Here is a 24,232-nt window from a genome sequence, read left to right on the forward strand (position 1 = left end):
TGTAGAGTAACAACCCTCCATAAAATCCAACATTTTTTGTTCAAGCCCATTGTCTCCATGTGGTATAGTCATCGACTGGAAACCTGCAGAAAAACAAAGGAGAAATGTGAATATTGTTTGTAAGGTCATGATTAAAATGTACCGCAGGGGAAAAGGACCTATTTTTTTTTCTATCTCTCTGGCAAAATACCTCTCTCATAAATATTATCACAGCGATTTTTCATGGAACTTCTACCGACTACACAAAAGGACACCATTATCTTACCTAGATGGCGTTATGATGAAACGATATACATCACACGATGCAATTGAAGTAATGTACAGCAATACATATAGCTGGCTCCTGGCAGCCTGGATGCACTCAGTCGAAACTACCACACGACGGTCGCGCATGCACGAGAGTATAAAGATATTCAGTCAGTCCGCAGCACGTATGCTAATGAGCCGATCCGGCAAGATTTATTCAGCACTCTCGTTGACGATCTTTGCGTTCGAAAGGTGTCTCGTCGTGCGAGATTTTGCGAGACTTTGATAGGGCTATGGTTTTCACAGTGTAGCGACTTGTACATACATTCGTCATGGCTACAAGTCACGTTAAATTGTTCTCCAGACTTTGATCTTTATTTTGATACTAAATTTCCGTATAACAGCGGATCTTATCATGACTATATAATCAGTTGAATTTGCGTAAATTGTACCTGCTTTTCACGGAAGATTTTGTCGTCTAAAGTTCATATTTGGTTCCTGACCGGATTAAGAAACTGTTGTTTCTGATTTCGGCTTTTTCGTAGAGAGGAAACTTAGATGCTCATCATATATTGGAGTCAAGGAGACGCAAGCATGATTTATACTAGTTTTTCCGTTTTGAAATGTCTGTAAAGTTCACTCCTAAGCCGGAAGTATGCTCCACACAAAGTGTACAGTGGCGCGAAAGAGCTCTCTCATTGGACAGTGCTTGCATTCAGCGCTTGAACTACACGCGTGCCAAGAAACCGCAAGTGGCATGAAACCGTTATGAAGCAGCGTAATGACGTAATGCAAGCGCTGAATGCAAGCGCTGTCCAATGAGAGAGCTTACTCTTGAGATTGCACGGTTTCAAGCTGATCAGCACTGACATCGATGTATATTTTACTGGTTCCTGACCGGATTAAGCAACAAACTGTCAAGATAATTACATGGATACAAAGATTAGGAGATGGACTACCAAATAAAACATTTTCATTGAGACGCAAGGTGAATTTGGTATTTTTTTGATGTCTTGATTGTGTACTGCACGAATTACTTTTTTCATCATTTTTCAAGCTCAAATTACGCTATGATATTTTTCCTTTACAATAATTTGAGTAACATGTGACGATAGTTTACATATTTTCCTTGAATTTGATACCAAATTTGTGAATATGAAGTGCATTTTTGTTGCCGAAAGTCAAAGGACAAAATCCCCTTACGCAGCTCATTACGTATGCGAGCATCGAGCGGGCTTGCATACGAGTTGAATAAATACGAGCGAATTATCGGGTGCTGCGGTCTGACTGTATTGCTTTATATTGACATCCCCTCCGAGTTATATTTGCCCCGCTCGTAAGTCAACGGAGAGTTTGCTTGCAAAACAGGTTAAGCACCATTTCCATCATCAGATAGAGCAAAATAAAACCTTTCCAGTGGGAGCTCGCCTGTTACATCACAAGGACTATTCTTGATGTTATGATTTAAATATATACCATTTGCTTTGTTTGTTAGAAGCTTTAATCTAAAATAATTCAATTGAAAATGATGGGAGTTAACTCGCTTTGATATCAGACTCTTCAAATATTGCCTCGAGGGAATAATACTATTCCAATCGGATTCATATATGCTTTGTAACAAAAAAAAAAAAATGACGGTGCATATGCAGTACAAATCTTGCATACACTTGCAGACACAACAATTGAGTAGGGCCTATGTCATTTATGACGTAAGGTATTTGTATAACACTCACCTGTGCTCACAATGTCAGAATGGCTAGTACATATACTCTACAATGTCTTCTTTCATCCCTTCTGCATGCTATATTATTTTGATAATTTACACGACCTGTCACAGCAAGAAAATATCCACACTCCTACAGTACCTCGTTATATAACGGGGTTTTAGTAATCCCAACCAACTGGTTTAATTTCTTGGGCAGATTTTTGTAGATGATGGTTCTGGCAATGTTTTTTTTTTTTTGCGGTGAGTCGTGTAAACCTGAAGCGTTGCTTGGAATCAGTATCAGATCTTCTTTTTTCTTAAAGCTCAGGGAGAGGGTAAATAACCCTCTGCAATGCTTACAAAAATCAACATACCAAGATTTTGTAATGATGCTCTTCTTCTCTCAATAGGCAAATTATATAGACCTACACTTTAATACCGAAATTGAGGATAAATTCAAATAGGACGAACAATACAGTGTATTGATGGAGTTAACTTACCGAATGCTTTGATCACACACAGTCGTATTGCACTTCAAGGTACTTGTAAGTACCTACGCACGGGTCGCCAAACACGCCGTTTGTGGCAGCCACTGAGCAGGAGTTTCGCCCTTCGCAGCTGCTCTTCACGCGAGACAATGATGAGGCTGCTCTGCAGTTTTGCGTTCGGATGCTTGAGTGAGGACAGACGCTTGCTCCTGTAGTCCTACCGTACAGGGCGTCCCCGATGATGATCGTCTGTCCAGAGGGGCAGGAAAGGCTGAGAGTGGAATGCTCGCACACACGCCTCTGCGTCCATGAGGCGCAGACGTACACGACCTCCAAATACTTGAAGGTACCATAGCAGGGGTCGCCGAAGACCGAGTTGGATGCAGTAACGTTGCACGATGACTGCCGATCGCAGGAACTCGAGACCCTAGACAGGGAACTCCCGCTGTGGCAGTTGGTGGTTTGTATCGGTCCAGTTGTACACAAGCGGTTGCTACGACGACCGTAACTTGCACTCATGGTGTAAACCTGTTCCCCAGCGGGGCAGCTGAGAGACATAGTGCGATGCTCGCACACCATTTCATCTGAAATGATTATGCAACATGAGAGAGCGTAATGGTCAACAAGTCAATGAGCCTAATGGTCAATCGGTCACAATCAACTATTTAGAGCACAAGCACTCTCTTTAATTGGTCACTCACTTGACGGGTATGGATGCCAGCCATTCATCTCACTCATTCATCTACAGAGTCGTTTAGGGACCCAAAGTCATAAGTAGTCAAGAGTACACCTGTTCGGTCAATATTCATGGACTCCGTTTTGTTATATATTCACCTAAAAAGTTACCCAAGTTTGTCTGTCTTGGAGGGTGAGTAAGAAAAAATATAGGTCTATTGTTATTACAGGGGACAAGGGGGAAAAAAAAACGTCTCCACCAGTCAGTGGAAGTCACCTCCCTGGTGGAAGGGGCCAAAGCAAATACGAGCACTGTTAATGGTTAGTGTTGACTTTCTAATGCTGATGGTGTTTTCATAATACAATCTTAGATGATCATGTCTGTACAATATAATCAAAGAGGGTTTTTTGTTTTCTTTTCGTCTGTTATCATACATATGGTTACTTTATTTGTTATGCATTTTACAAATGTTACTACTGTCGATTTTATGTGTGTGTGTGTTTATTTGTTAATGTTTGTTTTGCATGATAAAGGGATAGGATTATAAAATAATTCGTCACAGACAGTAAATTATGTCCATCCGTTGGACAAGGCCTTGTAAGGGTTATTCCATCGGTATGGGGGGCGGGGCTTTTGAAAAGTTTTTGTATCGACACCAATTAAGGTACTTTGATTATCATTTATGGATATTAAATGACTGTCCAAATTCCCAACAAAACGAACAGGTTTTTTAATTGCATAGCAAATCGTGCGAAGAAACTGTAGTCGGAACGGGTAAAAGTATATTTTCGCAACTGCAGGCCCTACCCACATTTTGTCTTTTGAACATTACAATTTGACCCAGCCCAAAATGAAATTACTCAGACATAATATTGCGGGGGTAATGAAACAATTGTCATTTTTTCCATGTATTTTTTTTTTTTTGTCACTGTGTTGGAGTTTCAGTCTATCATTCATACTTCTGTATACTATTGGACTTTAAGAACAACGACAACAACTAAAGAGGTATGAGCTTTTGTCTCCCCCTGTGGGCAGAAATCGTGAGAGAAAGTTGTGTTGTGTTTTAAAGAAAGAAGAGAGAGGCAAAAATGGGGCCCTATACAACAAATAATTTGACCCAGACAATACTGACATAAATTAGATATAATAAATCTTAAAAGAGTATCAACAAGAATATACCACAATGAAGTTTTTGATCCACGAGGGAGCTCATAACGTCTCCACGAGGGAGCTCATATTGAAAGTTTCCGCAAGCGAGCTTATAAAGTCTCCACGAGGGAGCTCATAAGGGAACTCTCCGCAGTGGAGCTCATACAAAATAACTCCACAAAGGAGCTTAAGCAAATATTTATTATTAGAGTGATATTATTAGGTACCATACTTGCCAAAAGAGAAAAAGAGAGATATAAAAAGTGAGAGTTGTTTTTTTCCTGGTACATGTGTACTAGTATCTTTTCAGGATATTCCTCTTGGAAGAAGAAAATTTGAAATCCGCGACAGATAGTTATACACCATAGCTCACCACACGCCACACATTGTTATAGTTGATGAATTTTCCAACTCCATAATATTCTACCAAATGATCACGTGTCTCCTACATTTGGGTCAACACATTTATAGACAGACAACGGTCACATCCAGAAAAGAAAAGCATAATCTGAATAAAGACATCGACATTTTCCTTATAGTGTGGTTAAAAGAGCATATAGTCCAGTCAAAATACAACAAAAAGTGGGTTAACCCACAACTAATTGCAACAGAAACGATTCCACTTGCAAATGAACCGGAGGAGCTACTGAAATAACATATTAAAAGTTCCCTAAAATTCGAGTGGTGGATCAGTGTCTAAGTTGCATAAATTCAAAATGGCCACCATACAACCTATTTATGCCTATATCTTGGGATATATAACCCACAGAAAGTAAATTCCGGTGTCTAGACCTATGTTTTATAGGTCAAGGAATACAGATATGTTATCTTTATCAACTTTCAAGCATCCCTTTATATAGTTTTTGCATATATTTGCATATAATTACATACAAAATGGCCGCCATATTGCCTGTACAAGCAGGTATCTTAGTAATGTAGTGCACTCAGGAATAAGTCGCTATATATCTGGACATAAAACCCACAGGAAATAGATTCTTGTGTCTAAACCTCTGTTTTTTATGTCAAGTAATACAATTATCATATAAGCAGTAACTTTCAAGCTTCCCTTTATACATTTTCTGCATATATTTGCATTTAATTAAATGTAAAAAAGCCGCCACAATGCCTCTACAGGCTTATATCTCCATTTGTAAAAGGTACCCAGTGTTGGTGTCTGTGGTCTTAATTTTACTGCTGAGAATCACTGATGTAGAATACCTTCCACTCAGGAATAATTACCTATATTTCACTAAAAATTAGCGTATATTCATACATAAATCTATTCAAATTAAGAGTAGCTTATATCCATAAGCTACTCTACAAAAGTTTCATGAGTTTGGACATTAGATGACGATCTTGTCATATCAGGGTACCATGTCACTCACTCACTTTCTGAATAAAAGACCCAGGGGTCCAGCCCTCATCCGAGCATCTCAAGTTCCCCTTCCTTGCATGTTTACAGACTATTACTTGGGAGAAAGGAAATTGGAAGATGTTGGGAAACTGTAGGGCCATATCTGGAAGCCTTTAGGGACCTCCAGGGCCCAGGGAGGCATGATGTCCATATATGCATGACACTAGCGATAAATGCACTTACAGTACTAAGTTTGTTGTAAATTTGACCATATGTTTTCAAAAGGAGGATCAAAAATCAAAAGTGGCCTCCAATAATTTGGTCCCAGCCAAAAGGTGGCCGCACCTAGATCAGATTTGAGGTGCCTTTGGGCATTCATGTGGCCGGGGGATGGTTCCCATTTTATATACCAATATTCTACCAGCCAAGTTTGATAAAAAAATTGAACAGTTTGTTGTTTTGTTTTGTTTTTGTTTTTTTTTTTGAAGATGAAAGAGTGAAAATTGGTACCTATTTGGCACTAGCCCCAAGGAGGTCACCCCTGCATCTGCCATAATAATCTTGAAAGTATGCTAACACACTCACTATTTACATTAGTACCCACACGTTAAAAAAAATGTATATATATATATATATATATATATATATATATATATATGATGACGAAGTAGACTGGTGATGCATTTCAGTCCAACAGTGCTAGTTATTCAGACCAAATTTTCGACGAATATATTTGTCTTCCTGAAGGTCGACAATGGCAATTTTGAAGAAAGACGAATGTATTCGTCGAAAATTTGGTGTGACTAAATAGCACTGCTGGACTGAAATGCATTACCACCCTACTTCGTCATATTTTCTGTACTGGTACCATATATATATATATATATATATATATATATATATATATATATATATATATATATATATATATATATATATATATATATATATATATATATATATATATATATATACATACATATATATATATATATACATATATAATGTGTAAAATTTTGAAAAGAAGGAAGATAAAACTGCGAAACTATGCAGTCTCCAAGATATTCATCTTTGTACTTTTTACCTAGCTCTGTTATAACTGGTTCTACTTGTGTGGGTGTGTGTGTGTGTGTGTGTGTGTGTGTGTGAGGTTTTTTTTTTATATGATAAATTCCTTAATTTGGTTGTCCTGGGACCTTTTGGACATGGCGTCTATTTGAACAACTTGATAGTCTGTCATCCTTGGGATGCTACTTGCCTAGTTTGTTGAAGATCTGTCATTACATGGGGTCTTAAAAGAGAATCTGAAAATGGTTTTTGAAAATGCATGCATGACTGTCGACGGACACCAGAAGATAAATGATGGCTATTTGCAATATTAGCTTGAACCTTTTTTGCTGTCTTGAACCTTTGGCTAAGATGAATTTAAAATCTAATGAATCAAAGTCATTGGATTTCAAGAAAACTTTCTTCCTTTTCAAGTACATCATTTTCATTTTCTGTCTTGCGATAATGCAGATACTTAAGGTATGTAATGTGATCTCTGAAAATATAGATCAATGATAAAAGTGTAAAACATGAAAACTCGCTTACACTCAAAGTGTTCTATACCACAAACTCTGGACTAGGATAGTGTGAAATTGCAGTCGATTAATGTAAAGCAAACAGGATCCCGGCTTCATTTCATACTGACGAAAAGAAGAGTGGTAAGTCTCACATTTGTTGTAAACTGTGTTGATGTCTTTCAAGAATGTTATTCATTCCTAGTCACCAATTAGAACAGCATCATCTGACTTCTCAGATATTTTAGAAATACAACATTACAAGTGTCTGATCTATAATGGCCCGCATCTGCCACTGATATGGGTTGTGTGCAGTCAAATCTGTTTGCCCTGCAACTATGCACTACCAGTTTGCTAACAGCCTGATGTAACAGATACAACACGAAAAATGGTAAAAGTAACATTTATCAGAATTTATAAGCGTTTTATGAGCTTGAAGCCAATGAGAAGGATGCTGTTTGTATTGATCGACTGATGAATCCAGAGTACTAGGAATAGAAATGTTAAGGCATTTCCTTTTTCTTTTCTTTCTTTTTTTTTTTGTATCTGGCTTTTTTTCTGTAAGTCACTGGGTGAAACCACGCAAAAATATGACAAAATCCACTTCCATTAAATTATCACGGTCATATGTTGCTCATTGATAAACATGCCTTTGCCAAAAGTTTTGCAACAAAAGACACAAGTATCGACTAAACATGGCTGCAAATCATCGCAGGTAAGGAAAAAGATGTTTGAAAAAAATCTGCTGAATGATTTAAGACCAATTTTGTTGTACCGTAAGCACACTTTGAAAGCTATATGAGATAATATGACAAGAACATCATCTAAACAAATGTCCAAACTCATGAAACTTTTGTAGAGTAGCTTATGGATAATCATGATCTTGATGACTTTCCCCTCCCCCCCCCCCTTTGGCCTAAAAAAAAAAAAAAAAAAGTATTGCAACATAGACACAAGTATAAGCAGTAAACATGAGGGTAAAATTACACGATATAATACATTAAATATCATGCAATCATAAAAATCTTTTTAACGATTCCTACTACATAATTTGAGACTTTACTGTTATGTACCTATTGAGCACACTTTGGAAGCTAAGTTGAGATTATAGTTGAATAAAGATATGTTCTGTTTGATGCTACTTACAGTTGTTTTCTGTTCTGAGGCTTTATCTCAAGAAAATGTGAATTTAATGTAGTACAATACTTTTAATCAATGCAAGAATATAAAACTGGGTGTAAGGATAATCGTTAAGGTCGTGAATGGAATTCTAACAATTTTGCCCTTGAAATATTGGATGCATTGATTACAGTACAATTAACGTTCTGTAGCTCGTAGTCGTATATCAGAAATTATATTCACGATAAAAATTTGAATAGATTTATGCTTAAACATAGCTATGCAAATTTTTAGTGAGATATAGGTAATTATTCCTGAGTGGAACGTATTCTACATCAGTGATTCTCAGCAGTGAAATTAAGACCACAGACACCATCACTGGGTACCTTTTACAGATAGAGATATAAGCCTGTGGAGTTATAATGGCGGCCAATTTGCATTTAATTAAATGCAAATATATGCAGAAAATGTATAAAGGGAAGCTTGAAAGTTACTGCTTGTATCATAATTGTATTTCCTGACCTAAAAACCATAGGTTTAGACACCAGAATCTATTTTCTACAGGTTTTATGTCCAGATATATAGCAACTTAATTCTGAGTGTATACTACATTAATGATATACGAAGATACGGGCTTGCACAGGCAATATGGCGGTCATTTTGTATGTAATTATATGCAAATATATGCAAAAACTATATGAAGGAATGCTTGAAAGTTGATAAAGATAACATATTTGTATTCCTTGACCTAAAAAACATGATCTGAGCGTGCGCAGAAGCGTGCGTCAACTTGACCCGCGCTACTGCGCACGTTCAGATCATGTTTGTTTGTTGTTGTTTTTTTTTCCATTGAACGTCCGCGCGTCTAATATCTAAAGCTCCCTAGCCGGTCCGGGCTACTAAAATCTTCGAATGTCATCATTTGGAAGGCCAAAACAGAAATGAAGATGGCTTGTATTGTCTCTTTTGGCAATAAAAGAAACTTTCACTAACATTGCAGTTCTCCGTCGGCACACACAGCGACGGTGACTGCCACAAAGCAGAGCAGAGAAATCCCTGTCAAACCGGACATGTTGAGATGCTGCTTTCACTCTGGAACAAGAGAGAACATTTTGAAAATATGTGAACACTATGCTTAGGTGTTATAAGGCACTGTGCTACAGTTGGCTTCTGCACATTGTAATACGAAGCTATAGAATTTACTGCTCCAAAAATTTAACCTCCGTGAGTGATCTTTATTATTCTCCGTTAGACAGTAATTATAGAATAACCCCCTTGCTAAACGGTTTATAACTGTTCATAGAACATTGTAGAACACCGTAGATATACTGACAGCATATTCTTTAAAATGCATATTCAAACATGATAATATCATACTTGGCATCTGCAAATTTCGTCAACTTTTATATAGAATCACCTCTATGTCCAACGATTTCTTAACATCTTACAATTGATAATGCCCAGAATTCAGGAAAACTGAACTATTATTATTGAGTGAATATCACTGTGAATCAGCCTGTTCCAGGCATTGTGAGGGCTTCATCACCGTTTAGATATAACCATCTTAGGAGTTTTATCCCAAAGAAAATACCTTATGTTTTCTTTTTTTCACAAAATCTTAATTACTAAGGGCTTCTTAATCATTATGCTTTCGATTCCAGAATTAATTCAGCTGTATACATTGTACTTATATATTTTATATATAAAGGGCACTAATAGTATACAAAGTCTATGGTGTTAAGGCCCTTTTGGCATGATTACGTTGAGCGGTTGAGTACCATGTTATACTATTGATATATCATATAGATACAATATTAGTTTAAGATATATTCTTTCGATAAATATTATTGTTTCGATATTTGCCATACAGTATTCACGTGACGTACAAAAACACACACACATACACACACACACACACACACAAAGACAAAAAATATATACATTTATGTCATAAATGCTACGATCGTTGTGAACTTTGAGCATCTGCTTTTTTGTTTGCTCAGAATCATGATAGGCCTACGCGTGATCTTTCTGCCTGACAACCAGGACATAATCATGAAGTGTTATTTTACGCTCATGTGCAAACATGATATCCAAGCAGTTAATGCGATGCCTGGCGTAAAATCTGTGCTTTAAAAGCATTGTTTCGTTAATGTTTGTCATACAATACATTAGAAACTAATTCCATTCCAAGTTGCATTTAATGCAAAGAGTAAAATTGGACGAAGAGAATGGATGTGATTTTATAAGGAAGTTATGGAATAGGACATTATGTCCCATGTTTCGAGTCTTATAATACTCAAGTTTGCAAAGGAGATGATGTAACCACTCATAATCAAGTCTCGCATTGAACTGTCGTGTAGACTGTAAATGTCCTCACTATTACACATGTTCATCATTGACACGAAAAGAATGAAGAATAATGTCTTTCCCATCAAATATAACATGACTGAGCCTTACAAACCTAAATAGCAACAATGACTTTCAAGGGAGAGAGAGAGAGAGAGAGTGCAGATACAAAATGATTTCATTTTGTTTTAAACAGACCAATTTAGTGATTTGGTGACAGGACATATTTTACTCCTGCGACAAATGCTCCGGTCTTCTTAAGGACTTAACTACTTAGGTTAAGGTTGTAATAAGATTTCAGGTTTAGGTTAATGAGGGCGTTAGGAATAGGGTCATAGAATCCAGTGATTTGCATTTATTCAGAGAAGACATGTGAGACCTTAAAATTCCTTGAATATCTTAAGTTTGAGTCTAATGAAACTTTAAATCATTTCTTTATTTAATTCTTTCGGTAAATGTCAATTTTAAATGACTTGATGTGAATTGTAACAGATTAAAATGCACATGAAGTGCACAGAAAGCAGGGATTGCTTGCCACTCCTGATTTGAATCATGATCAAAAGACAAAATAATGAGAAAATAGATCTCGTCATTAGAAGAATGATGTATCATCATAATAGCGTACAAAATTAATGAATGAGGACAACCGGGGCAATATTATGTGGATGAGCACGGTAAAAAGAAAAAGAAAACAAAAAAGACGTATAAGGGGAGTGAAACGTCAGTGCTCGTGGTTGAGCTCCCTCCCGTTTTAAACCAAACTCTTCAGCGACAGAGAAAGAAAGAAGGAAGAGAAAGAGATTGGACGCAGTGCAGATCTGTGTGGCTAGTTCTATAGGGTAAAATAGTCGAATATATTATACAGAATGTGACCGCACGGCTCAAAACCCACAAAAAGTCGCACATTAGGAATCCCTGTAATGGACCAAAATAGTCATACGAGTTGACCAACTCCAGTTTATAAAGTTTGTCTAACCTGGGAGAGTAATCTCTCCTCTACATCTACTGTCAAATTAAAACAAACCCGAAACTGAGATATTGGCAGTATTTCTGGACTAATATATATATATATATATATATATATATATATATATATATATATATATATATATATATATAGGCGCTGCTTTTTCTTTGATTTTCACTGATACGATTTGTATTCTGCACAGCACGCCTGAGTGACCCTAGTGTTTAATTCATTTTTTTTTTCGTAGTCTATGAACCTGCATCTTCTAAATCTCTCTTCCCTCAATCACCTTTGAATAGGCAAGGATGGTCCAATTGTTACAAGTTATGTATCTTTTCAATGCTTAGAGCTTACTCTTTCCAAATACATATATATATATATATATAGAGAGAGAGAGAGAGAGAGAAGAGTAAAACTGATTTTTGCCTACTTTCTATGCGGTTTGAACCAGGTGGTCACATATTGAAGTTTGTAATGATTGACGAACAGCTTCTTGAACTTACCAACCTACTTCAAGGTATTACAGCAAAGTATGGTGAGGGCTGGATCAACAGTAGTCTGACAGTCGGGACCGTTCCAAAGCACTATTGAGGAGTACTAGGAGTGGGTAGATGTGTATAGAGAACAGTCTGATTTTATTAGCATGATGATCTATGATCTCTCAAACCCTTGTATGACGGAATACTTTTTTTTTTTCAATTTCGATACTTTTTAAGGGCATCAATTTTCCATCATTTTTACCACCGATCTTCACCTCAACTTCAAGTAGCCCCTGTCGCTTCTATGCAGGCAGTTTGTTATTCTGGGAATAATATGCATTATAAAGAAACATGATCAGCTGGCGCGTCGAAGCACTTTCATGGAAAGTTTCCATTGCGGGAAAGACATGGTATTGATGTACATGAGGGAGAGCCGAGTAAAAAGAGTAAAAGGAAGAGAGACATTGACCTTGAGAATAATGCTGGTGCATGTTGCCCTGTAACGTCGACTCCTCTCCTAAAGAAAAACAAATAGCCCCCCCCCCAAGAAAAAACACAAAACAAAACAAAACAAAACAAAACAAAGCAAAACAAAAAACACCCGACTAATACTAACTGTATGGATACGGCGGCATTGTCTATAGCATGCTGTATTTCATGCTTGATGAATGATGATGAAGGTCAATCAAATTGATCACGATTTTGATAACATTAACAAAAGCAAAGAAACCATGTATGATTAAGTTTGGCACACATTTTTCCAAACGCCTTCTCGACAATATTCATGAGCTTTAGATCTGCGAGGTGAACGCTAAGACTCAGATTCAGATTCAGATTCAGATTCAGATTCAGATTCGGATTCAGATTCAGATTCAGATTTAGATTTAGATTTAGATTTAGATTCAGATTCAGATTCGGATTCGGATTCAGATTTAGATTTAGATTCAGATTCAGATTCAGATTCAGATTCAGATTCAGATTCAGATTCAGACTCAGATTTATTCAACACTTTCAGTAAAAAGAAAAACCCAGGAGAATACAGAAAATTGACAACACCATAATAACAAGAAAAGAATAATCACAATAAGCATCAGTACAAAAATACAATACATTTGAAAGTGTTCGGAGACAGACAGAAAAGGCTATGCCTTATATTAAAGTCCTGTCCCCATACTATTTCATTCATAAAATATTAAAATATTGAATGAATACATTTCTTTATGAGTTAATACACACATACATACGCGCACACACACACACAAACACACGCACTGACATATTTTACAAAAAAAAAGTTTATCACACCATTAACATACTGATTTAAAACATGCAATCTTAATTTTCTTTTAAACACATTCAGCGATGAACTCTGCCTTATTTCGACCGGAATAGCATTCCAAATTTTGGGTCCATTAAAAAATATAGAATTATATGATGGCATAGTTCTGGCATAAGGCAATATAAATCTATCTTTGATTCTCATATCATATCTTCTATTATCACTCATTTGAAAATAGTTAATCAAACATTTTGGAAGCATCTTCGACGACGCTGCTTTCCGGGTTAAACAATGAAAACAGCTGCAGAAGCAGAACAGAAACAGAAGACCATTTTTAGCCTAAAGCTTTAGACCTAAAGCTCGCTATTACCAAAGCCAACGACGCACATCACGCGCACGCACACATGCACCAAAAAAAAAAAAAAGACTCAATTTGATCAAATATTAAAGGTAGGGGATACCTTTTACAGACCTCCCAAAATGCAGCAAAACATTAAATATGAACCTCGGGGGACTTGTTTAGGCCACTGCTGAGAAATTTGGAAGTCAACAGTTATCTACAATTTGAATAATGCACAAAACTCAACTACTCAGTAGTTCTGTGTGTCAGCCACACTTAAGCCTTTTTGTTGCAGTCTTCTGTATTTTCTTTTTATCTATAAACACAAATCTAAAAGTATAAGAGCTGATGTAATAACATATAGAGCGTGTGACAAGAATGTATATAGAAATGTTTGTAAGTTTTGATGAACTTTCTTCACAAAATATACATGATGGACACACATGCAGTGCATGGGTCTGCAAAGGTAGCCTATAGTAATGTACTGGAATTTAGGGTGAGCCCCGAAAAAAATTCAATTCAAAATCTAACGGTCAATAAAAATGTACTAAATGTTACCTTCCACTTTCAATACTTTATGGGAGTTTCTAAAATGATACTCTCTTCAACATACCACTGTATTTATACAACTCTTCATTTAAGGCATGCAAATGGGATTCCCTACCTTAAACGAAAGTGAAGAACTTTCTGACTATAAAAGAAATGAGTAGAAATCTGACTATTCTGTGAGTGTCTCAGGGCATCCGTTTTGATTTTTCTTAATATGTTACTTGGAACTTCTATCCAAAGACTGAACATTTGAAGATTTTTAACTCGCATGAAAAATATTAGCTGCCTTCCTCTCAATCTTTCTCACCGATAATATTTGACAGCCGAATGTTCTTGATCCCATCCAGATCTACACGCATCATGTTAAACTGTTTCTTTACAGAAAAGAGTCATACAGGAAGCTGCACAGTAAATAACGTCGACTAGAGTCAAGCACTATCACAATGAAGTGAATGCGATTTCTTTGTGGGATTTTTGTTGATTCAACCCTCCCCCCCCCCCCACACACACAATTAGGATATCATACCTTATTACAAAACCCATGCATTAAAGAAAATCTTGAAAATACAAAATGATAAAATATGGAGGAACGAATCTACTGCGCAATTAAAACAGTTTCTCACGTTTATTTTAATCATATTTTTCAAATGGCATTTATGAAAAGTATGACATTATCGGGCATTGTGAGAGGTTTATATGGAATACTGAGAAAAAAGAATGTATTTACTGAGGTGCCTTAACATAACACGTTGACACATTATTTAATGATTCATATTTTGCCCGAGGGTAATATTGGGGCAATAAAACTGGAAGGGTTCGTTGGAGGATCAGCCTTAACACGACAGTGTTTCACCTAGTTAACGACGGGGTAATTGGCTATACAAGTCTGCATTATTTTTGTTGTTATATTATTGATATAATTACTATTATCATTACATTATTACATTTTTATCATCATCATTGAGAATAATCACATTAGGTCAAAAGTAAAGACAATATGGCACAGGTCGCTTTCATGCATACATACACACATAACACACGCACATGTGTTATGCATACATTCACACATAACACATGCACATGTGTATTTATATATATATAAACACTCAGCCCCCCCCCCCAAAAAAAAAATAATAATAAATAAATAAAATAAACACTTTTTCGAGTTCAGAATTTTCATAGAAGATTTGGATGAAAGTAAATGTATCATAATATACCATATTAAAGGTAATTTAATCGGGTATCAATATATAGTGAGTCAATACAAAGGGAAACTTTACCCAATAGCGGACACATTTGTTTTTGTCCTGCAAGGCACAAAAGTACAAATTGCAAAAAATGACATTGTCTTTCGTCTGCAAATGCGCTTTAAGATAACAAAGATGATAAAAGACCACTTTAACACAATAAGGACCATGAATGAAATAGAAAAAAGTTTATGTTCTATTTACCTCTCCCGTCAAAATTGAATGAAGTAAATAACCGAGCGAATTTGAATGAACGTAGATACCAGCCAATTTGAAAGCCTTTTTTTTTACGAATTTGAAAGCAACATGTGCAAATTTCATTTACCGAAATGCTAGATATTGAAGGCCCATGTTGCAATTTTGAAAGACAAAACGTCCGATAACCAGGGGGTGTTGCTAAATTGAATGAACCTTCTGTCAAATGGACTGATAAAAGTGCGAAATTGGCCGGGAAACCTGATTTAGCCAAAAATTCTATGAGAAATGTAAACTTGAAAAAGTGTAGACTTTCTTTTTTGTTGAGTGCATATTGATTGATGGATTGATTGAAAATAGACATGGTTCGGGTAAACAGGATGTTTGTACCCGTTAATGTACAGGGTAGACCACTTCTATTAGCGACCCTGCATTGCCGCCTCTACTTGATGGCTACTTGAGACAATGAAATTGGCGTGCCAAAGCTTTTGTGGCGCCAATCTAACTTCTGCAACCCTTCAAATATGGGTGGGGTGACCAGAAACAGGGGCGGAAGGAAAGTAACTGATCTGTAAGCTACTCCCTGCCCTGATGGATTGTTAGTTAACACTTTACATACACCAGCCCATCAAGCTTACAGCTTGAGCAGGACAAATAATAAGACAATAACAAACTAATTTGGAAACTTGGATCTTTAAATTCGAGCACTAGAGCTACTAGGTGTTACCAAAAAAAAAAAATCTCACTTTTGATCCTTAATAATTCAAAAACTATATATCCGATGACAGTGACATTGAAATGAGTAATAGCTTAAAAGTGTACAATTTTGTTGGAGGTAATTAGAAGTGAAAACATAAATCAGTTTCATTAAAATCAGGATATCACCCTCAGTACCAGTGGAAATTTTTAATTTTGCACAGGGGGTATTTGATATGTATGGGAGTGTGTGGTTAACACCCAGGCAATGGTCCTAACAATGGCCAGGGTTTGAATGTTCTATTACATATTCATGATAAATTCCACTATCACAGCTATCATCCTAAAATGTAGTGTATGCAAGCACATGAGAACGTATGCTTTTTTTTCATGTGCATGCGTTATACCATTTACCATGCATTCAGAGCAGCAGTGCCCTGGGAAATCCATCATGAATTATTAATGAGGCATTCGTGTGCCTTGGAGCAAGACTCCAGAAGCCCAGTTAGCAGAGCTCTGAAAAGGTGGTATTCGTGTCTATTGTTCAGGGTTATTATAATCACACACATCATTGGCATTTGTGCAAAGTTCAATTTTGTACAGAGGGTTCAAATTTGACCAAAGTCTGGATCTTAAAGGGATTGTATAGTATTGGTGGAGATGAGAATTGGGCTTTTAATATTTTTGTGAGATATGAAGAAACCACTTATGAAATAGTACAGAGCATACAATTTTAAGAGGAATTCAAAGTTAATTACATGAAAATCAGTTTGGGAATTGCTGAGACATCCAAAATCAAAGTAAAACAAAGCGATCCTAATAAAAGGTGGGTCCCGCTTTTTATCAGGAATGCTCTTTTTTTTTTTTGCTATCTCAGCATTTTTAAAACTTATTTTCATCAAATAAACAGTGAATCCCTCTTGGAATTACATGCTCTTTCATATTTCATTAGAGGTTTCTCATTATCTCACCAAAAAAATATTAGAAATCTGAAGTTAGGTCTCAACCAAAACTATACGCTCCCTTTACTTTTTTTTTAAATCATGGATTTACGAAACTCATTCGTACTCTCGTATTGAAATCACCTCCAGCTAAATTGTATACTATATTCAGCTATACAGTGTTATCTGATGTATAGTTTTTGAACTATTCAGGATCAAAAGTGGGAAATGTTTTTATAAAACCTGCGGCGGTATTATAATAGTACAGCTGATAGGACACGTTTATTCATCGGTTTGCCTTCCCGTAGCTTGTTTCCTCATACACTCATCTTTCCTCTGACTCGACAGAACACTGTTAAGAAGTTATGAATTATTTTCATACATCGTTACTCAGTCTATTGCACACTCTTCTCTCAGCTCAGCTTTAAATTCAGTATTCCTGCCTATGTCATCTTCTCGTATGAATATTACTAAAACGACTTTAGAGAAAGACCACATCATGATTAACGCACTCCAGCATCTTAGAGTATCAATATACGAGCAAGGGAGGTAAAAAAATAAGTAAGGAGGGAGATGAAGTTAGTAGGGGTGGCCACCTAGCTATCTTTCGCGGATCTCGGCGAGTTGCGTGCACATCTGGATTGCTCGACCACGAGACGACGAAAAGGTGAGCACTGCCACTTGGAAGGGGGCTCTCGTTGGAGATGCATCCTGGAAAGGAAATCCGCGCACTGCGCTGGAAGAAGGATTCACGTCACACGAGAAGACGGACTCACCCCCGCTCGGAAAGAAGAATTCACGCCGTACTGGAAGAAGGACTCACGTTCGCTCTAGAAGCAGGATTCACGCCGCACTGGTGGAAGAAGGACTCACGTTCGCTCTGGAAGCAGGATTCACGCCGCACTTGAAGAAGGACTCACGTTCGCTCTGGAAGCAGGATTCACGCCGCACTGGAAGAAGGACTCACGGTCGCTCTAGAAGCAGGATTCACGCCGCACTGGAAGAAGGACGCATGTTCGCTCTGGAATTAGGATTCACGCCGCACTGGAAGAAGAACTTGCACGCCTCGAAGATTCAACGTCCGTACGCGCGACATCGACTGTCATATAGCAAATCCAATGATTTAAGATATCGTTGTCCTGACGCGTGGTGCTCCTTTCCCGATGACATTAAACGATTCAAATCTATTCATAAAAGCAGTTTAGGGATATAATGTTAAATCAATATTATGGTTAATGATTACAGTATGTTGTTATTTGATTTTTATTGCTTTTTTTAATTCGTTCTCATAATTCAAGAAAGATTTTCGACTTTTGTGCATATAGAACAATCATATAAGACTCACATTTTCTTTACACACACACACACACACACGTAATATATATATATATATATATATATATATATATATATATATATATATACATAATTCTATATATAAATAGTGGCTACTTGTATAGCGCACAGGTCCACTTTACAGTGCTCATGGCGCTTCAAAAATGAATATATATATATATATATATATATGTATATATATATATATGTGTGTGTGTGTGTGTGTGTGTGTGTGCGTGTACATATAGGCCTATATATATGTATACATAAATATACAAACACACACATATGCACACACACCACACACACACACACACACACACATATATATATATATATAGTTACACAAGCTCTCTACACTTTCAGACTTTTGTACCATGCTGCACCATTCCGCATTTTATTATAACAAAATTAAAATTCACTCATTTGTTTCTTCTCATCTTGATTACTGCAATTCCCTTCTTGCTGGTCTCTCTGCTTTGAGTATTGCACCACTTTAAGAAAATTCAAAATGCAGCTGCTAGGCCTGTGATTCGTAAAAAAAAAGATCTGACAGCATTACTCCAGTTCTTCAATACCTCCACTGGTTCCCCTTACATCATCGTATCACCTTTAAAATCCTTCCTATTGTTTACAAGACATGCAAGATATGTAATAATCTTGCCCCATCTTATCTTACAGACTTGATTTCCTTCCGCACCTCCACTTCAACCCGTTCTCTTCGTTCTTCCTCCACTCTCCAATTATCACATGGTCCCCGCAACTGTACCCGTTTTGGTGATAGGGCTTTTTTTCTGTTATTTCCCCAATCTCTTTGGAATAAACACCCACTCTATATTCGTAATGCTGAAAGTGTTGATAAGTTCAAATCATTGTCATGATTGTTGCAAACTTATCTATTTACTTTATCCTAATTTTATTATTGTTGTTGTTGTTGTTGTTATATCAATTCAATTCAATTCAATTCAATTTATTTTCATATTTCTCAATGAAGGTATGTACATCAAATGAAATAAACTGAAGTGAATCATGAATCATAATATCCGGCTTGGATGCACAGTAAATTAATGTAAACATAATTATGTACATCATATCATATGTACATAATGCTGTTACCTCAACATTTTTTTCCGGATTAATGCGCTTAGAAACATCAAGCGCAGGCTATATAAATAATATTCAATATTACCATAATCATTTTGTTTCCCGGCTCAGAATCTCCTCGATGAGGGGTGACTGGATTATCTTTGATTGTGCAGCGCACTCCCGTTATAACGAACACGGTTGTAATTCCGGTGAAAACGAAGTAAAAATTCAGACCGGGAAATTTTCCACTCTTTGTTCTTTATTGTTTATTTGTTCGGTTTTAACGAAATTTCGAAATAACGAAAGAAAACTGCCTGTACCCAGGACTTCGTTAGAACGGAAGTCCACTGTATAATATTATGTGTGACTCTGAGTCCCTTATTCTCGTCAGACATGTGCTTCCGATAATGGTTTCCTATTTAATTTGTCTTTTGAAAAGCAGGTAGGTGAAATCTTATTTTCATTTAGTGCGTAAAACACACCTACTCGTAATTATTTTGCATCATTAAAGAAAAGCAATGTTGTTTATTGATGCTAACCATGAACCTGTATCCATTCATTCATTGTTGAATATTACTCAATAACTTTGTTTAATTGATTTTCTGTTATATTATTAGGGGAAAAATGCAGAAATAAAATAAAATCAACCAAATAAAAATACAATGGACTTTCTTTATAATGAATTACATGATTCCACACCCATTCCAGTGGCCTTTACAGCATTGTATTATTTGTTTATATTGTATAATGATCATCATTATACGCACATGCCGATGTGAGCGCTTCATTTTTGAAAGATGATATACCCAAATATCCGAGTTTCAGATATTATGGAGAGCGCTTTAAATTTCATAATCAGTGAAAATGAGTGTGTTTCTTCTGGATGAGAAGCAAATAGGGCCTATGGTCAAAGGGTACACTGCAAAAAGTCCGGTGTTAAATAGTGAACACCGAGCTGGTGTCATTTCCAAATATAAAACTGTTTTTTGAAGAATTTCTTAGTAACTGCACTTCTTGTTGACTTTTAATTTAAACAAGACGATCAAGAATTCTACATTAAAATACTAGATTTTTGAAAAAATGTGAAAATAAATTTACATCAAAGTAACACCAGCTGGTGTGGTCTCTTATTGAAGCTGTACGGGTGTTAAACCATTGATATTAACACCAACAAATATCAAATCAACACCATGTGGTGTCATTTTTTAATGAACACCAGTACAGCGTCAAAATAACACCAGGTACAGTGTCAAATTAACACCACGAAGTGTCAGGTGAACACTTTTCAACACCATCACAGTGCATTTTCTACACCTGTGGGTGTGGTCCTCTATTGAAGTTTGATCGGTGTTAGATTTAACACCCAAGGTGTTAAATCTAACACCGATGTTTTTACAGTGTATAATAGTGAGACAATGCCTCCTTAAAAAGTTCGCCTTGTTTTTCACTCAGTGAGAGGGGATTCGAGTTTCCCTTTAATTTGTGACATTCTGTAATACAAGAACTATTTCTGAGGCCATTACTTCTGTCAAGCATTTGCAGATATTATGATGATGGCCTCCTTCGTTCCTCTTTAGAAAGTCAGTTTCATGCAATTCTTATATTTGAATACGCGTAAAGTAGCATATGTCTGTCATCATTTTATACTATCATGGGAAATGACATGCATTTTAATTAATCATTTACACATAGGCCTAGGCCTACCTGTTTTACCTGCCTGTTTAAACGGTCACCGAAAATGTTGCTCCGACGTCGTCGCGCTAATTTTCGCCAAATTCTATCTCAGCCGACTGTATAATTACCCCGACAGTACCATGACATTCCTTATCAGAGGTGGATCCATAAATTCCACAAGGGGTGGGGGGGGGGGGGTCGCAAACAATATTTCTGGTGCTGCTTCCGGTTTTCATCTCATTTTTTTTTTTCATTTCATGTTTATCTTTTATTTTAATAAGTTTTATTGTTGCACTTGTACATAACAGAAAATAAGTATAACAATAATCAAACATGACATTTTTCACAAGTCATATATATATATATACACTTGGTGATTCTATCCTTCTATGAAGAGTGCTGGATATCCTCAGTCAATAGACACAACACCTCACCTTAGCAAGCCTAACTCCAACCACCACCACAAATGTTTCGGTTCCCCACAACCGGCTGCAAATTGACTACCGGCATGACCAGTAACCGGGCCAAATGTGAAGTGTGCATCTCACACCTCTTGACAAAGGGCAAAAAGCCCGAAAGCTTGAAGTGAAATCACTTGTGAGGATTGAATGCACCGTCTACCGCCTCCTTACTCTCGTTATAATATAGACATATATATATATATATATATATATATATATATATAATAGATATATATGAATATTTCTTATATGAATATATATATATATATATATATATATATATATATATATATATATATGAAGAGTTTGTTTGCAAAAACCGATAAGTCCATATTTGCCAAATGGAGATATTTGCGATTAAAGGTCAAGAAAAACAAAGAAAATAATAAGAAAATTTTTGCTTCTTTTGACAATAACTTCAAAAATATGCCTTTATATGTAGTGACCAATATATCATTTAAAAGGTATCATTTTGTACTTTATGACAGATATCGTACTTCAAAATCTTCAAAAATGGACTTATCGGTTTTTGCAAACAAACCCTTCATATATATATATATATATGATTAATTTTACTTACGTATGGACTCAAAGTGTCAGTCGAAGAAAAAAAAATAAAGAAACTTAATGTTTGACTCTGTACACGTATTCGAATACATTGATGTTAAGAAAACACCAAAAGCACAACTTATTGCATTTATTGCATTTATACGTCACATAATGAATGTTATCCTGTGAAAGTTTGAATTACAAAGATGGAAGATTTTCGTTAAGATCCTACACCACAATCTGACAATGTCGTTTATACTCTTCATCTATAATCTCGTTTTATGACATGAAATGAAAAATACTACAATGTGATATAATACCTACCGTTGACATCTTATCACTTCAAGTCCAAAGTGAGATTCTAAAGATCATCTACAGGGGAACACACGGGAAGGTGATTTGATGTACTAACCACTGTACTCATATAACCTAAACCATTGACAGAACGAATTGACTCATACATGACAATCAGAGCCGTTTTCAGTATAATGCTGACAGATTTGAAAGTTTTATTACTTCATGCATGTTATATCGAAGAGAAATCGCAGACAATACACACAACCATGATGATGTCATTTTGTTCAGAAAAGAAGTACAATACTTGAAATAAAACCAGGATGTCAAACTCTTAGATATTTCTAGCTTCTTCTTTTTTATAATCTATGCTTGGCAACTGCTTTCATCATTCAATGATATTTCATACGATAATAAGTCAAAGTTTGAATAACATGGATGAAAATTATCTGATCTCGTTTGTCGGAATTTTGATAAGCCTGCGTTCTGGTCAATTTTGCTCAAAAGATTTCGTTTAAAAAATACATCTGTACTACAAGTGCTTGCGTTTGATTTTTCAAATCTGAATGTAGATGGTGTTATGCTGTTGTACATGTTGATGAAAGACTGATGTAAATTCTTCTCATTCATCCAGTCGAAGTACAAGATCAAAGATTAGTTGAATCAAGAAACTGGAAATAAACTCACTGTTGCGACGTTTCGCCAATTATCAATTGGCTTCTTCGGGCGAATGAAGCTCCCGATGATGGAATGGCCCTTAAATAGTGCGAGATTGTGCAGAGCGCACTGGACCTTGTCCAGCGCGCGAAAGACGGCTTGGGAAGAAGAACGCCGAGAGGAAATTACTCAACGAAAGGGTCAGACAAATCAATCACAAGTTAGATAATTTGAAAGCACATCAAAATTGCTTGGAAAAGAAGATAGGAGAGCAGTTTCCAGCCGAGGTTGTCCGACAAATCAAGGATTACACTACACATGCGCAGTTGGCACAACACGAGCTCACCAAACGGCGCCATATTGGAAAATTCGCGAAGCTCCGTGATACATGTGAATCACGAGCGGATTTGGATCATAACTGGAGACGTAGCAAGCCTACATGTGTGTCATCCACTGTCCCATCGAGTTGGGTGAGAAATCTGTCATCTAGGGAATTATCACTTGAGGAAAAATCTCTCTTAGGAAAAGGTCTAAATTTTGCGACATCACCTACACAACTACCCGTATCGGAACTGATTACCGCTACTGAGTCTGCCATCCGACTAGGTAACATCAAACCTGATGCTGCAGAGGAGTTACGGCATGACGTGAGTACCCTATTATGTCACTCTGAATTACCGAAACCGAACATCACAGAAAAAGAACGACGTGCTTTGGAAGAGTTAGCAGGGGATAAGAACATTGTAATTGTACCAGCAGATAAAGGGAGGTGTGTAGTTGTGCTTGACAAAGACAAGTACACTGACAAATGTCTAGATTTGTTGGACGATAAGAA

The 24,232-nt window shown here is 36.5% G+C and overlaps 1 protein-coding gene across 1 annotated transcript; it reads right to left on the reverse strand.

Moving 5' to 3' along the window:
- On the reverse strand, positions 1-23,469 carry LOC140242711 (L-rhamnose-binding lectin CSL3-like). Its single transcript, XM_072322471.1, has 5 exons — positions 23,428-23,469; positions 12,119-12,212; positions 9,293-9,391; positions 2,452-3,023; positions 1-83 (listed from the first exon to the last, which is right to left on the reverse strand). The coding sequence occupies exons 3-4, from the start codon at positions 9,369-9,371 to the stop codon at positions 2,464-2,466; spliced, it is 639 nt and encodes a 212-aa protein (XP_072178572.1). The 5' UTR covers positions 9,372-9,391; positions 12,119-12,212; positions 23,428-23,469; the 3' UTR covers positions 1-83; positions 2,452-2,463.
- Between the last annotated feature and the right edge of the window lie 763 nt (positions 23,470-24,232).

Source organism: Diadema setosum, chromosome 19, assembly GCF_964275005.1.
Source record: "Diadema setosum chromosome 19, eeDiaSeto1, whole genome shotgun sequence".
Taxonomy (NCBI): domain Eukaryota; kingdom Metazoa; phylum Echinodermata; class Echinoidea; order Diadematoida; family Diadematidae; genus Diadema; species Diadema setosum.